This window comes from Juglans regia, chromosome 16 (assembly GCF_001411555.2).
Source record: "Juglans regia cultivar Chandler chromosome 16, Walnut 2.0, whole genome shotgun sequence".
Taxonomy (NCBI): Eukaryota; Viridiplantae; Streptophyta; class Magnoliopsida; order Fagales; family Juglandaceae; genus Juglans; species Juglans regia.
In genome coordinates this window covers 22,356,454-22,373,801 of record NC_049916.1, presented here as the reverse complement: position 1 = coordinate 22,373,801, position 17,348 = coordinate 22,356,454, and the positions used below count along the sequence as shown (strand labels likewise).

General features: G+C 37.0%; 1 protein-coding gene across 2 annotated transcripts; it reads left to right on the top strand.

The window, feature by feature from the left end:
• Positions 1-7,133: 7,133 nt before the first annotated feature.
• Positions 7,134-16,366, top strand: LOC108985467 (protein ESSENTIAL FOR POTEXVIRUS ACCUMULATION 1-like). 2 transcript variants are annotated; one of them, XM_018957772.2, is made up of 11 exons: positions 7,134-7,533; positions 8,460-8,522; positions 8,655-8,728; positions 10,620-11,474; positions 11,577-11,670; positions 11,743-11,904; positions 12,037-12,792; positions 12,940-15,123; positions 15,229-15,301; positions 15,663-15,802; positions 15,878-16,366. In XM_018957772.2, exons 1-11 carry the CDS (start codon positions 7,458-7,460, stop codon positions 16,174-16,176), a joined length of 4,776 nt encoding a protein of 1,591 aa, XP_018813317.2. In that variant the 5' UTR covers positions 7,134-7,457; the 3' UTR covers positions 16,177-16,366. The 2 variants fall into 2 exon arrangements, with proteins under 2 accessions (XP_018813317.2, XP_018813316.2); XM_018957771.2 differs by having other exon boundaries at positions 12,034-12,792.
• The last annotated feature ends 982 nt before the right edge of the window (positions 16,367-17,348 follow it).

Sequence of the window (17,348 nt, the reverse complement as noted above, 5' to 3'; positions counted from 1 at the left end):
GTCGGAGTTTGCAGGATTTAGAGTCGGAGCTCATTTGGGCAAAAACCCTGATTTTTACAAAAAAAAAACCCTGATTTTTCCCAAAAAAAAAAAAAAAAAAGGTCTGAGCGAATGTCACACAGATTATTCGCTCGAACCTTCGCTGGACTGTGGCTCAAGCAAACTTCACACAGATTGTTCGCTCAAGCCCATTTTATACTTTGATTAAAGCTCCAACTCCAAGTTCTGAACTCCGATTGAAGTCAGAATCGGAGGGAGTTTTGCCTCCGACCCCAGTAGGTGTCGGAAGTCGAAAGTCGAAAGTGGGCATTCCGACTCCATCGGAGTCGGATCCCACCCCTACAAGGATGTATGTTGGGTAGGGGTGGGCTTCAACCAAAGTTTTGAATACTGTTTTGGTGGCCGTTTAGGTTAAGGCATTGTAATAAAATATTTCAGTATCGGTATCGTTTCAGAATAATCTATATATAATAAATTAATTATATATGTATAAATTATATTTCAGAATAACATCAATGCAAGTCTTAAAAAGTTAAAACACAAACTTCTAAGTTCTCAATCCAATTATTTAAAAAAATAATTATTCATCTTCATCACGAAAAAGGAAGTAGAGATTTAATTTTTTGTCCTCGAGAAAAGGAGATTAAAAAAAGTTAAGAAAATAGTATTCAGATATGAGAGTTTGAGTGAAAATTATGAAAAAGTCTAAATTTTTACATTAATTACAAAAAAAATAATTTCAACCAGTACACCGAAAATTGATTGATATTGACCGAAATGCACCAGTACGGTCGGTATTTGACCCGGTACAAAACACATACATTTCTTGTACCGGTCACTATCCCGGTACGGTAAATACCGGCCTATACGGTACAAAATTTAAAACATTAACTCCAACTTTGACGGAGTTGGAATGCCCACTTCTGACCTCTGACCTCCGACTCCAATGGAGTTTGGAGTTCAGAGCTCGGAGCTCCGATCAAAGTGCATGTGGGCTTGCCCTGCTTAGATTGGACCCTTGGCCAACGACCCAATATCCAAGGCCCAATTATTGGCTCGTCCCTATTTAAAAATATTATTAAAAAATGACAAAATAATGTAAAAACGACAAAATAATGTAAAAATAATTAAAAGATCTAAAATACTGTAAAAAATAAGTTAAAAAGTTAAAATTTAAATACAATGACTAAATCATATACAATACAAAAATATGTGATCTAATGTGTGCAAACTATAAATTTAAACTTAAAACTACAAATTGGCAATAAATTTAAACTTACAACATCAAAATATAAATAATGTCATATATTAGATTCAAATAACCACAATCCCCCGCATCTGTCCTGACAATCCATGCATTTCAGTCGATGACTCGTCAACTTGATAATGATTTCTTGCATGAAGTTTACTGATCAGATGCACTATCTTTTCCTTAGTCATTTAAATATAGACTTCTAAACTATCAGCCAAGTGATGCATGACATAAAATGGGACACATTATGAACTCACATCCACCTCTAACTCTGATGAGTTTTGTATGATGGTAATCATGGTATTGACTTTCTTACCAATAAAGGGGCCGATGGGTTCCCCATCCTACGGTGTGTCTATCTCAATCATCCACAATTAGTTTGTGGTTCATAGTTAGGTGTACAAAATCATATAAATTATAAATTAAATATTAAAATTATTAAAATTATGTAAATAATCATTTAAAACCATAAAGTTACCTGATTCAAGCCTATAGCTCTCAGCATCAACAATATCTACTCCAATGGGTGTTGAACTTAACTAATTCTGTGTGCAAATGAGGGTCTCGATGGTGGTCAGAGACAATGAACTCCGATAAGCATCCAAGACATGATCTCCGATGCTAAATGCCGACTCAGAGGCAACCATAGTGATAAGAAGGGTTAGTACATCCCTAGCTATTCGGGAAAGGATTAGAAACTTTACATAATTTACCTTCCACCAAGTTAATATATGGAATGTTTCACCAGGTGCCTCGACATCTTCCATAAATTAAAGCTCAAGCATAGGCATACACTGCATAATATTTCTCGATGCACGGTTTTGATAATATCGTCGTAGCCGTAATAATTTAAACTATGTGCATGTATGTCATCTAAGGAAAATGTCGATCCGATCGGGCGTGAGCAGCTATCACCTTTGGTTGAAGAATGACCACTGTTGTTGTGATGACTATATAAATCATCACTATCACATTTAAGCTCTCTAATAAACTGATCAGTGTCCTCATCACCGAGAACGTTCCTAATTCAAAATTATGGAATCGCCAACTTATATCGGGGGTCAAAGATCGCATCCAAAAATAATAATCTATTTATCTTCTCAACATTTTCCAATATTTATTATATTTGTATTTCATCCTCATAGCCATAGCATTTAACAAATTCACACTGTTAACACAACTCTGTTGCAAGTGGTCAAAAAGTCCCAAGAGCTCCTTGAAGTACATGTTCGCAGTAAGATATTTTGTCTTAGATATCCGCATAGTTATGTTATAAAATAACTTCAAAATTTGAATAAAATACCTAACATTGGCTCAATCAACTGTGTTCGGCACACCAAGCCCCATTCTCCCCCCAACTGACTCCAGCAAAGTATACCTCATGCTCCCACCCTCGACCTCCATCCCTTTGAACACTGGTTGATACTTTTGCACTATATTTAATATCATATATGTAGAGTTCTATTGAGTCAGAACGTCCGGTTGCAACATATTGGAATATGGGATCTCAAGCTGTTCGGCTATTGCCTTAAGCTGGCAGAGCCGTTGGGGGAAGCCCTTAAATATCTCACAAGGTTTCGAACTTTAATAATAGAATCATCAACCTCCTTCGACCCCTCAGAAACTATGAGGTTGATAATATGAGCACAACATCGAGCATGGATAAACTGGTGCTAAAGAATGATATCTTCCTTTATCGTCATATTCCACCGGAACCAATCAATGGTAGTGTCATTCACACTAGCATTGTCAACCGTGATACAAATCACTTTTCTGATCCTCAATCCTTTATACAGTCATCCATCTCATTGCCAATGGATGAACCCTTGTGATCAACAATTTATATGAAGTCGATAATCCGCTTCTACAACGTCCATTCACTACTAATAAAGTGGGATGTGATACATATATAATCCACATTCTGTATGAATGTCCACGTATCAGTCGTAAATGACATTCTTTAGTCACTGGCAACAAACATTTCCTTCATCACTGCCTTCTCCTTGGCATGCATTTTCAAATAATCACGCATCACCATATACCGTGAATGCATAGAAAATTGTGACTCTAAAATGTGCACAAATTTGCGGAAGCCTATCTTGTCAATTATGGTAAAAAGCATCTCATCAATGATGATTATCTCCGCAAGAACATCTCTTAATAACTTCTCATTGTATTGAGAGATTGAAAATTTCTTAATCTGCGTGCCATAAGTGGCTGTAGAAGTCTCGCAACTCAGTTTCGTCTGATCAGTTGCCACAATCCTTTGTGTACCTTATACTACTGGAAGCCTGTAAGATGTGCTATTAATATTGACATGCCTTATTTATTCGAATGACAACCACATAATTGCCCATATTAGTGGCATCGAGCATATGGATTCTCATGATCACTGGGAACTTTGGTGATATGTTTCCATATCCACGACCTTTTTTTACTAGGTCGTGCTGATCGATCGACCTCAACATTCATCAACTTCTTCTCCTCATTAAGTATATCACCATCTTCTAAATCTATTGGGACTCGACTACTTGCACATAAAGTAACTGCTCTAGATGGGGGTCTACGACCCGAAGTACCAATCGGTGACGCCAACAGCTGTACGTCATCCTCTTGTGGAGAATCGCAGTGAAATGGTATAGCATCCATAATTTGCTATGAAAATAATCTGAAACAATTAACAAACAATCGTCATTTAACATGTTATAAAAATTATCTACATATTGGAAACACATTGAAAAGGAAAAATATATGTGTCTAGTCATATTTATGGTTTTAAAAATAAATAAAATACAAAAATTGAATGTCTGCTCGAGCCATACTCGAGCGAAGGCAAGAGCGAACAATCTGTGTCATGTTCGCTCGAGCCACACTCGAGCTAACATCGAGCGAACGTTTTCTGAAGGGCACCATTCGATTTTTCCTAAACAAAGTCCCACAAATTTTATGACTAAAACTCTAAAAATAGAAATCCCCCAATTCAAACAATAAATCAACAACAAAAACCACAAAAAAAAAAAAAAAAAAATCAAATTTCACAAACAACTTCAACAATTTTCGAACCCTAAATCATTCAATTAACAAAACATTAAAACTCTTATAACAAAAAATTAGATGTAAGGCTTACAAGAAAGAACAATGGATGGAGTTCCCTCTACGGTAGCTAGCGACGGGGAGAGAAGAGAGACGGGGAGAGAAGAGTTGGAGAAGGAGAACCAGACATGAGAGAGAGAGTTCCTGTGCAAGAAGAAGTGAGAATGAAATGAAGGGGGTCTTACGTTTTAGATCCCCTTGTGAATAAAATGACATCGTTTTGGTTAGTCCAATTTTTTTTAAAATAATGTCGAAGTCCAATTCCGTCAGAGTCTAAGCAACGTCAGAGCTCAGGTAGAGTTGAAGTGGTCGGAGCTTTTGCCCACCTCTAATGCTGGGTCTAGCGCGGCCCCATTAGCGCTACAAAACTCCCTAGTGTTTGGAAAAATAGAATGGTTGCTTTCACTTCACACTTCTTGTTTTAAATAAATAAATAAACAAATCTTAAATTTGTAAGAAAGTGATGGATAAAATTATAGGGTAGTGCTACTATGCCAACCTAATTTGCTCATTTGGTGTACCTTAGCTCAAATTGTACTTTTATTTTTTTTACTTTTTATTTCAAACATTTTTTAAATATTTTAAAAAAATCAATATACTTATAGTTACTTTCTTAACCATTAAGTAAAAAATAAAAAAATAAAAAAATAAAATACATGAATGGTCAAATTAATGAGATAAACTCAAAAAACATAATATCATTTTTCAAAATTATATTCGATCCAAGGGTCGTAATCTCCATGGTAGCCTTATCTGAAATTTTGCGTCAAATTAAAATAATATATTTTTAAACAATATATATTCCATCGAATATTCATCAATAGATGGAATAGGAAATTCCACAAGTCGCCTTTGGGGAAGTCTATTTTGCTAGGGGAAAAAAAATCAATTTTGATAAGACTTTAAGTGGAACTTTTTTAATGAAAAGACAATTGATATAATAAATGAGATCACTTGCGTTCATACATCATTGTTTTATAATTTTTGAGAAAATTGATATATATCTTATTATGTATAATAATCTAATTTTGAAAAAAATAATAATCCTCTCCTTAAAGGGTGTTCAGGCCATTTCAAAATTAATTATCGTGTCACTCAATATATATTATTTTATTCTAATTATTTTAATTTGTAATAAGATACGATTCAATGTGGTTGTATTTTGTTATTCTTTATTAAAAATTTAAAGGGGGTAAAATAATTATAACAAAAATGAATATATCTTGAGTGAAGTCATAAAATACTATCAAATATCAAGCATGTCATTAATTCTCGAAAAAATTTAATTGCAAGCGCTTCTGTACATTAATACGTATACTCATTCAATATGATTGATCATAAAGTAAATTCTATTGAAAATAATACTAATTTAAGTTTAGAATATGAAGACAATAATATTAATATGCAGATTAATACATAAACTTATTTGTATATAGTAAAACTCTTAATTTTCCCATATAAAACTATGTAAGAAAATGGTTTTGTTTTGGGCTCCCGAAGGCCCAAAAATCTTCCAATATTTTAAAAAGTAATATAAACTCAGTTGACAAGATTTTAATACTATTTAACATCTTGAATCTTATCATTTTTAATTAATAATTAATATAATACAATTTAAATGACTTTTGTATGGATTATTCTTAAATAAAAATTATTTAGAAATTCAACATTAGTTATAGAAGTGAATAGGAAATGAAAGAAAAAATATTTTCTGGATTAATAAAGCGGACAGTTACATGGACTTGATTTGCAGAGAATAATCTATCGGTCAGAAAATGATGATGGAGGTAGATAGAGGATGTCCCACCTAGGGTCCATTTGTCTCTAGGCTCACCCCTCTGGACTTTCCGTCATGGGCCCAAGTCGCGGTCTCTGTAACTTCCATTACCTATAAAGAGTCGTTACATCAAACACTTTTATCTAATTAAAACTAATAATATTTTGAATTTGAATCTTCTAAAATTTCTACAAAATTATAGGAGAGATAAACTCATAAATGAACGAACTCTATTATATTTATTCTGCATTTAATAAAAGTTTATTCAAACGGTAGAATTCATATTCCATTAATCTTGTTTTGAACTAATTTCTCTTTATTCTATAAACACTATAAATTCCAATAGAGATCTGAATCCCAATCTTTCTGCATTTGGGCCGAGTTGACCAATAAAAGTTGACTTGCTAAATAGAAAAGTTGGTTAAAATTTACATAATTGATATAAAAATACCCTATATTAGATTGGCTATATTTAAAATAAGATAAACTTCTATAGTAGTTGGTCAAAGATGGAGAATCACAATTCATTCACAAAATATTAAAATATTAATTTCTCATTCCAAATAAAAATACTATTTAGTTTGTAATTAATAAATTTAGATAGAAATTTAGATGAGTTTAATCAAATATTTTTTGTTATTAACATTAAATGATTTTTGAAAATATGATTTTTTTAATATTAATTTAATTAGAATATAATTATTAATAATATTAAATTAATAGAGTTATAAAATGTGATATAAATAAATTAAATAAAAAGTATTAATTTAATAAAATATTATAATAATTTAATAATATATTATTATTATATAGAGAATGAATAGTTAATTTAATATGTGGATTGAATTTAAATAAAATAGATAAATATAAAAATATATGATATTAATTAAATTTTAAAAATCATTTGGTAAAAAAACGAAGATGCTGTTAGAAAATAGAAAAATTGAAAATACAAATGTTTAATAATCAAAACTTGCTGAAATCATTCTACTTGATCGGTTTTGTTTTGGCTGTTCTGACCACCACCCAAACGCTCCCTTTCTCACCCTTTGCATCTCTCTCTCTCGCTCTCTCTCTCTCTCTCTGCAAGTGTTCTCTGTAGCTGTTTCTGAAACCCTAGATTCCCCCGACCTCCTGAATCCCCAATTACCTTGGCAACTTTCCTTTGTACCTTCCTCCCTTTCTCGATCGCGCTCTCTCTCTCTCTCTCTATATATATCTTCGGGACTCCAATCCAGTGTGTGGGTGTTTGTTTGTCTACTTTGATTAGATCCTCCCTCCCTCTCTCTTTCTCTCTCGCTCGCTCTATCAATCTGGTTACGCATTAAACTTTCGATGGGGGAAGGCAAGCTCGATCTACCGGACGATCTCATCTCATCCAAGCCGTCCGATCACTCCTGGACCTCCAAAGGTACTTCCCCGCTCTTCCTCTCTCCTTATTCATTTATCTTCGTTCGCATTTATTTTCTCGATGTTTTTACGAGTCCTGATTCGTTTAGCTGATTCCAAATAGAAAAATAAAAAGTCTGTAGTTGATGGTTTGGTACATTTGGATTCGACGCGAGGTTAGGCGTAAGGCGTTATTGATCGTGAGCCTCCTAGTTTGTGGTGGACTAGTTCATTTTCTGTGATTGAACGGTCAACTTCGTCAATTAGGGTTTCCAACATCTTCAGCAAATACCATTTCTGATTTTCATTTCCATTTCCATTTATCGGTCCTATTTCAGATCAAATTGTTTTAATTTTTTAAGGTTGTTTAGAAATCATTTATCGGTTGATTGAATTACGAGTTTATAACTTGTTAGTAAATTGATTAATAATTTGCAAACATCGCAGTCTTTAGAGTTCAACGAGTTATTTGTAATTATACCGTTTGTTTCAGTTAGTTTTTTGTTCCATTATTTTGTTTTAGAATTGAGGGATTTATATATTTTTTTTTATAAGTAAATTTAGAATTGAGGGATTTATATGACTTTAGGGTTGTTCTGATTTTTGGATGAAGATAGTTTTCTGCGTATTGAAGTTCATGAGTGGACAGTAATGACATTGGTTTTTATGATTGAGATTGGCCTGTGAGATTGGCTAATTTAGGAACGTAGCAATTTAGCTTAAATCTTTTGGAAGCTCTGAAGATTTTGGTTCAGTGCTTGGAGCATTCTCTGCGTTCAAATGTGCTATTTATATTTCAGGAAAAAATCATAATCTATTTTCTCTATTTGTTAAGGGTGCCTCGTGGAGGGGTTGGATTGCTTTTTTTGCTGGACTGTTTGTTAGTTAGCAGTTTCACCTTGCAAATGAAACCATAACATATAATTTTTGTGTTTCCATCTATGCCAGTGGAAGCTTCTGGAGGGAATGAAGAGGAAAAGGGGCTTATGGGGTTCCTTGACGTGTCAAAAGGTATTGAGGCTGAATTGGATTTATTTTGTTGCCAAAATGATGACCTATGGAGTCATATCCCTGTACTTGCTATCGTTTTTGCTCCTGTTGCTGATCTGATGTAGTGCATGTTGTTAATTTTTGTTATTGCAGATCAAGTGGCATCAGAAAGCAGCATACCTCTGTCTCCCCAGTGGCTTTATGCCAAACCAACTGAGCCTAAGATGGTATAATCTGCCTTCCCAGGAAACATAGTTTCATTTTTTTCCCTCTTAGGCCCCGTTTGGATAGTGAGATGAGATAGTTTTAGATGAAAATTGAAAGTTGAATAAAATATTGTGAAAATATTATTTTTTAATATTATTTTTGTTTTGGGATTTGAAAAAAGTTGAATTGTTTATTATATTTTATGTGGAAATTTGGAAAAGTTATAATGATAGGATGAGATGAAATCTTTTTTGTATCCAAACGGGGCCTTAGTGTTTGAAGTAGGACTGATGTGGATGTACCTTTACATATATTGTATCAAGATGCATTTTTATATTGGAAATACAGTTGGTATCTTGATTATAAACTACTCATAAAAAATCCTTACTGCAAACTTGTCGCCATCTAAATTTAACTTCTATTTGGCTTTTAAAATTTCTTAGAAATTTCTTGTTAGACTAAAATATTTTTTTATAATATTTAATTAAAAAATGCAAAAGGCCTAGCCCAAGTACACAGTTTTCTATTTTCTTAATGGAACTGTGCACTCAATGATTTTCTTTTTGGGAGTTTTGTGTTATACAGAACATTCTGTCTTTTTATATATTTTTTTCTACTTGGAGCACGCATTCCTTCTCCGGTACCATATTATTTTGTATTTTTTCTGTTTAAGTAATTTAGGCATATGTTATATGCATGCATACTTTTTTTACTAGGCTAGTATACATTTAAAAAGGGAGTCTAGCTTCTCGCAGCAGTAGTCAGAGGTGCGTGTATGCATTGTCTTGATGTCCCTATTATACTTTAGATTATATTTGAGTGTATGACTATTCCAATAATTTAAACCTAGACCGCAAGGCCGCTGTCAACATAGAGATAATGCAGGAGTAAAAATTCTGAAATTTAAGAGGTGCGGGACTCTAGATACACATCTTGGTGCACATTCTTGGCAGTAGCTATCCTTTTTGTACATCATTTATCTATTACGAATAACAAGAGAAGAATGAAAAAACTAGTGGCAGTACAGGTGCTTGTTTTGTCTTATCAACTAAAAAGGAAGAAGTGAGGTTAAAAATTGATATTTTATAGGTTCATAATCATTGATGGCTGTATTTACTAGTCATTTTATACTATTTTTATTCATGAGCAAGGCCAGCATCAATTAAGGATAAAGGAAGGGAGAGTTGTTTGAGATGGTTCATGCAAGTGCATCAGAGGCTTGCAAATGCACTAGTTTGAAAGAGTGATATCTTTATCTGGCAAAAAAGGACATGCGTTTAAATTACATGGGAAGACATGGTTGTTCAATAGATTATAGGGGAGGATATAATCCTATCTATGTAGCTGACCCCAATTAGTTGGTATTGAGGCTCATGACTTGAGCCAATCTCCTTCTCTCCATATACTTCGGGATACTATCGAAGATAACAAGGTGTTATTCATTCTTGTCATGGCATTTGATTTACTTTCAGAAGACAGGTGATGTGTGTAATTTTTTTTCGTGTTAAAATGCCGACCCCCTATTTTGGTATTCTAGCTTGGCGCATAGCCCTTTCTTTAGTTAGTACGATAACTTTCTTCTTTATTTTCTGTTGGGAAGGCTACCAATACTCCATGCCGGGGGGCTCTACCTTCTTTGATATTGTTACTTGCTCATTCTATACCATTGCTACTTATACAATGTTCATTTGTAAGAAGTGGAGTTCATTATTAGTATTTTATGTATCAGAATAAGTTGAGGTTAGATAATGAGTAATATGTTCAGCTTCTAATACTCTGTCATGAATTATAATTATGTTACTTTTATCATCTTCAAGTTAGGACAATATGACCATTTTTCATTCAGAGATTCACAGAGAATTTGCAGTATCACAATGGGTAACACATTTAGTGTTTTCTCGTATATGACAGGAAATGCGTGCTCCAACTTCTGCGTCTCTTGGAAACTCAACTGACCTTAATCCGAAAGAGGGTTGGCGTTTGGATGGATCAGAGGACAGGAAAGATTGGAGAAAGACTGCCACTGACAGTGAAAGTAGCCGTCGCTGGCGTGAAGAGGAAAGAGAAACTAGCTTACTCGGTGGCAGAAGAGATCGTAGGAAGGCAGAACGCCGTGCCGACAATGTCTCAATCAGAGAAGCAGGTGAGAGTAGAGCATTGCCTACCTCTGATCGGTGGCATGATGGTCGTAATTCTGGGCATGAAACACGCCGTGATAGCAAATGGTCATCTAGATGGGGCCCTGAAGACAAAGATAAGGATTCCCGAACTGAGAAGAGGACAGATGTAGAAAAGGAGGATGCTCAAAATGATCATCAGCCTTTTGTAAGTAGCAACCGTTCAGCTTCCGAGCGTGACTCAGATTCTCGTGATAAATGGAGGCCACGCCATAGACCGGAGGTTCATTCTGGTGTTTCAAATCCCAACCGTGCTGCACCTGGATTTGGACTTGAGAGAGGACGGATAGAAGGTTCAAACGTGGGATTTACCCTTGGACGAGGAAGGTCAAATGTTATTGGGAGAGGTTCATCTTCTGGTCCCATTGGTGCAGTTTATTCTGACAGAAGTGAAAGTGTCCTTGGGAGACTGAGCAACTCTGTTGGTTCTTTTTTGTACCCAAGAGGAAAGCTTCTTGACATATATCGGAGGCAAAAGCTTGGTCAATCTTTTACTAGCGTGCCAGATGAGATGGAGGAGTTACCTCCTATTACTCAAATAGGCATTATTGAACCATTGGCTTTTGTCGCCCCAGATGCTGATGAGGAGGTAATTATTGTGATTTCTTCTCATTTGATATTTTTGTAGTGACGGAGGCATTATTTTTCCTTGTAATTTGCTAAAATCTATTGTGCCCTACAATGCTAACAGGCCATCCTTGGTGACATATGGAGGGGAAAGATCACAAACAGTGGAATGGTGTACAATTTGTATAGAAAGGGGAGATCAACTGAAAACTTTACAGGTATTTTCAGCTCAGTTACTTTTGTATGTATTTATTCTTGGTTTAAATCTTGCAAACCGGTTCCTCATTTAGGTGTTGAAGACTTAGACTTGACTGAGCAAAATCAGGGCATCCTGCTCACATCTCTCAATGAAGGGGTTCTTGATACTTCACGAGAAGCTTCAATTGATGATCCATATCAAACTGATGGTGGTGCGATGTTGAAATATGGCTTGCAGAGAAATATGGTAGATGGTGAGTATCTGTTTACCTGAGCCCTTTGACCTCATCCATCGAACCATATTTATACAACTTTACTAGTTAGCTCTACTATGAAAGATTTTGAATGCACTTCATTTATTGAGAAATATGTTAATGATGCAGAAGATAAACTTACTGGAGCAATTCCTCGGTTGGATGATGGATTGACCCCAAAACTTTCTGAAAGTAATGGTGTCCATGGTGCCATAGAGATTGATGGTGCTCAGCGTGGTGCTCCTCCAATCAATATTGGTGAAAGATGGCAGATGACAGATTCTGACATTAACAAGCCTGCTCAGTCTGATGCCAATAAGTTTTCCACTTCATATGACATCAGATCCAAGTTTCCTGATAATTCAAGTTCTCTCTTTGGTTTGACTTCTCCTGAGCATAATCAAAGTGGCAGCATTGACACAAATGATTTAGAAAGGGTAACTCCGCCTGAGGAGTTAAGTTTGTACTACATTGATCCTCAAGGGGTGATGCAGGGACCATTTGTTGGGGCTGACATTATTTTATGGTTTGAACAAGGATTTTTTGGGACAGATTTGCCAGTTCGCATGGCAGACGCTCCCGAGGGAACACCTTTCCAAGAATTGGGCAAAGTATTGCCTTATCTGAAAGTCAACGACGGTTATGCCATTAGCACGAAACCAAACCCTAACTTAGAGCATTGTGGACAGTCAGATGCTAGTTTACCTGCTCCTGTTTCTGTTTTGGAAAGTAATTCATCTGCAGGAAATGACTTGTGCCAGCCATTGTCCGAGTTTGATAGCATTTCAGCTCAGCATGTTCAGTCAAGAGTATCTGAGCCTGAGGTTACACTGAAGCTGCAACATTCTGAGGGTCAAAGTTTTCCTAAGTTTGTTACACAAGAAGAAGGTCGTTTTCTATTTTTAATGTTTCTGGCAATCTTGATTTTCAATTGTTGTTAACAAATTGATTCTTCTTTTACTTGGCAAAAAAAAAATGATTCTCCTCTCTTCTTTATTTATTTATTTATTTTTATTTTTTATTTTTATTTTTCAGAAATTGTATTTCCAGGAAGACCTGGAAACACCGGATATTCTATTGCAAAATCTAGTGGGAGCAATCATCATTCTTCAGAAAATTCTTTCGCTCATCCTTCTCTTCCAAACGAATTGACAGAACCTGGTGTACTAAATCAAAATGATAATAAGTTGCACCCGTTTGGCTTGCTCTGGTCTGAGCTTGAAGGTCATTCAAAACATGCAAAGTCATCTGTTACGTCGAACATGGGACGGGCTGCGCCATTTGGTGCTATGGCTGATCCAGCTCTTCCTACAGAGACTTGGTCTGATGTTTATAGAAAAAATACACTTCCTGACCCTAGCATGTATCAAGATGCCATGGCTGCTCATCATTTGTCACGCAGGGAGCAGGAATCCAATCATTTTGACTTAGCAGAGCAGCTTATGGCACAACAATTTCAGCAGCAGCAACTTCAACAGAGAAATCTGCTGTCTCATGCGCACATAAATGAATCGGTTTTAGAACATGTGCCTAGTCAGAATCTTATACACCACCCGCAATTGGCCAATTGTTCTGCACCAGATCTGGATCACCTTTTGACACTTCAGTTGCAACAGCAGCGACAGATTCAGCTCCAACAACATCATCAATTGCAGCAACAACAGCAGCTTCATCAACAGCAAAAGCTTTTGCAGGAGCAACAGCAATCTCAAGCCCGGCAGGTGCTTCTTAAACAATTGTTACGCAATCAATTACATGATCAAGGGCTTGTGCAGTCGCATATTGATTCTATCAGAGCCAACAGTGTTCTTGATCAGGTTTTATTGGAACAACACCTACACGAACTGCAACAACAGTCTCACCATCCTTCGAGGCATATTGATCCTTCTTTAGAGCAACTTATACAAGCAAAATTCAGTCACATGCCACAACAAGATCATCAGAGAGATTTAATTGAGCTTATACATGCACAGCATGCACAGCATGGACAGATGCAGTCACTGGAGCAGCAGCTTTTTCAACAAGACCAGCTGCAGGCCAGGCAGTTAATGGGATTGAGGCAGAGGACCGGCATCGAAGGAGAGAGGCATATTGGTTCCATATGGCCACCAGATGAATCTGATCAATTTCTCAGGAGTCATGCTGGTTCTCACCGAGCTCATTCTTCAGGGTTTGGCCCATTGGATGTCTATCAGCGGCAACAGAGGCCATCCCGCGAGGAGCAGCTGAGTCACCTTGAGCGGAATGTTTCATTTCAGGAGCGCCTTCGGCAAGGGTTTTATGACCCTGGATCCATGTCATTTGAGCGTTCAATGTCTTTGCCTGCTGGCACTCCAGGGATGAATCTGGATGTTCTAGCTATGGCCCGTGCTCATGGTTTAGATATGCAAGAGCCAAATACACTTATGCAATCTGCTACTCAAGCGGGTACATTTTCATCTAGTATCCACCCGCATAATTCCCACAATCCTTTGGTTCCGAATCAATTTCATGTTTCACAATTGGATGCAAATGAGGGCCACTGGTCTGAGAACAATGAGCAGCTAGAGAATGACTGGAGGGTGTCTCGGATTGAACAAATGCATATTAATGCTGAGCGTCAGAAAAAGGAGTCAGAAGCCAAAATGACTTCTAAAGATGCAACTTTATGGATGTCAGATGGATTCGATGATGAGAAGTCAAAACGATTGTTGATGGAATTGCTCCATCAGAAATCAGGCCTACAATCTACCGAGCCATTAGATGCAGGGAAGGAAACGAGGGCGCCATCTGGCCTCTATGCTGGGTCAAGCTCCTCTGATAATGCATTCAGTGTTCGCATGGACCAAGAAGCAGTTCTGGCTAACTCATTTGCAGTAGGGTCTTATGGTTCTCATTCATTTGAACCACCACTGCAGGATGAGGGGGGCTGCAGCTTGGTCAGCAGTGAAACAATGCCTTTTAGGTCTGATTCTATTGCCTTGATTGAGGGAGAGTCACACTTGGCAGGCATCAATGACATTGGTCAGGCAATTTACAAAAACTCTAACACGATCAGCAAGTCATCTATGAGCAATGAGTTTTCAGAGGCTGAGGGGAGGAAGTATGGGCCCCAAAGTGAGGGTATGGTGAAGGGTCCAGTTTTTGAGATTCAAGAAGGTGCGGTGGAGCAAGCTGGTTTGGCCGCTCTGGATCGTGGGCAGATTTCATTTAATGCCCTTAGCAGGCAATCATCAATTGGTACTGCAAGTAGTTTCATCTCAATTGTTTCATTTTAAGCCATTGCATTATGCTCGTATTAGAATGATAATGGCTGTTCTTTTTCTTTTCTGAATTTGCACTCAGGTGGGAAAACGGGCTTCTACAATGACAAGATTGGAACTAACAACTCATTTGTGGAGGAAGTTTCCAAGGAGCGGTGAGTTTCCTTTATGTTTATGCTTTATAAGTTTGCTATTTATTGAAGAAAAAATCCCTGTTAGCTCTATGCCATGAGAGCCGTACTAAATGAACTGGATAGCCTCAGGGAAAGATTTACAGCATGGCATTTTTAGTACTTTTCAAATGTTATTCTAGGCTTGGAGTAGAAATACGGGATGAGGTAAACTGAAGGCAGACCTCACTTTAGGGTTATTAGGCTTATCGCGATCCGACTCTTGATAGCTGTTACTTTTCAGCTTTGTACTTTTGTATTTATTATTATGATTGAATCATGCATGACTGAGACATACTTTGCTTTATCTGATTTTCATTTCATTGTCTGACCTCCCTCTCATCAGGGTTCCTGCTCCATCCAAAGGGCCAGAGAACATTTTGCTGAGACGTCCTCCTGTCTCCCACACTTCCTCCTCACAGGAAGGATTGTCTGAGCTCTCAGATCCAGTTACGAGGGGGAAAATTCCGAGTGGTGTTGCTGACGGTATTGACTTTTCAAATTTGACGTACTCCTTTTTTCTCCTGGTTAAAGTAGTTAATTATATCTCTAAAACTTCAGGTTCGGACACCATGGCAGCTGGAAAGAAAGACATGCGATTCCGGCGTACTTCATCTTGCGGTGATGCTGATGTTTCAGAGGCATCATTTATAGACATGCTGAAGAGTAATGCGAGGAAGGCAGGGCCGGCAGAGCCTCAGTCAATGGCAGGATTTTCGGAGGCAACAGATGGGTCACAAGGGGGACGAAGTGGCAAAAAGAAGGGGAAAAAAGGAAGGCAAATTGATCCTGCTCTCCTTGGTTTCAAAGTCACCAGCAATCGCATCATGATGGGTGAAATTCAACGCATAGAGGATTAGCCCATTTGATTTGTATATTCTTTTTTTTTTTTTTTTTTTTTTCTTTTTGAAAAGTTGTATAGGTTCAAAAGCCCTTGGTTGAGAGCGCCTGCCAATGCAAATTCTTTCATTCTTACGTTACGTAAAGTGTAGTGATAGGGTAAGAGTTCTGTACATAAGATTTATAAAAGAAAATATTCCATTTTATACATTTTGTATATTTTCTGTAGTTGCAGTTTTATAATTGCAGTTATACTTTTTTAAGGCCTCAACTAGGGCCGGGTGCCGGGCGTCGCCTGAGGCCGGTGGGCGAGTGCCCGTCCATGTAGAATGGTAGGTGGCGGGTGTCGGGCTGGCCATTGGCCTTGCCTGGATTTCACGCCTTTGTCCGGCTCATAAATATATATATATATATATTAAAAGTATTTTAAAAAATAATTTTTTTAATGAAACCATGTCGTTTTGTTTTAGTTTAAAATATAGTTTTGTTTTAGTTTAAAATATAACTTCCCTCATGCTATAGTTCTCTCTCTCTCACATATGATCTCATCCTCTCTTGCTATAGTCTCACCATCGTCATTTCGATGCTCTTCCTTTCACTGTTGCCCCCAGGTATCTCTCTCCATGTTCAAAGTGATGGTGGGCGAACAACCTAGGTAATACAAGGTGTTGATGTCGTATTTTGCATGCCCTTGAGTTAGGTCCCGGCAATTCAGGTATTTAGAGCTGGGTCTCAATCGGTACTATATGGGGTTCCCAACAGTAGTCTAGTGAAGTTGTACGGTGTTGGTTTGTACATTCTTGGTGATAAACAATATTGGAATGCAAAAAATAAATAGATGAATATATAGATTTTACATTCGGCACTAGGTCTATGTCCACGGGGGTTTGAGGAGGAGAGATTCCACTATAATAAGTCTGTTTACAGTCTCTTATGATCTCTCATTTCTCACTGTACAATAGAAGTTGTAAAGCTATTTTATGGAGGAAAAGTCCTATCTGAATTTCTCTGGAGCTCTCAGGCTGAAGAAGAAGTTCACCCCGTCCGAAGAAGTCGAAGTCGTCCCCAAAGAGTGTGTCAAAACCCAAAAGTCCAAGAGATCAGATCAAGAATTCGTCTCGAATTCGTAGGTTTTCCATGCCTTTTATAACCCGCCCCCCATTTGCTTTAAGTTACTTCCATGTTTTTTCTC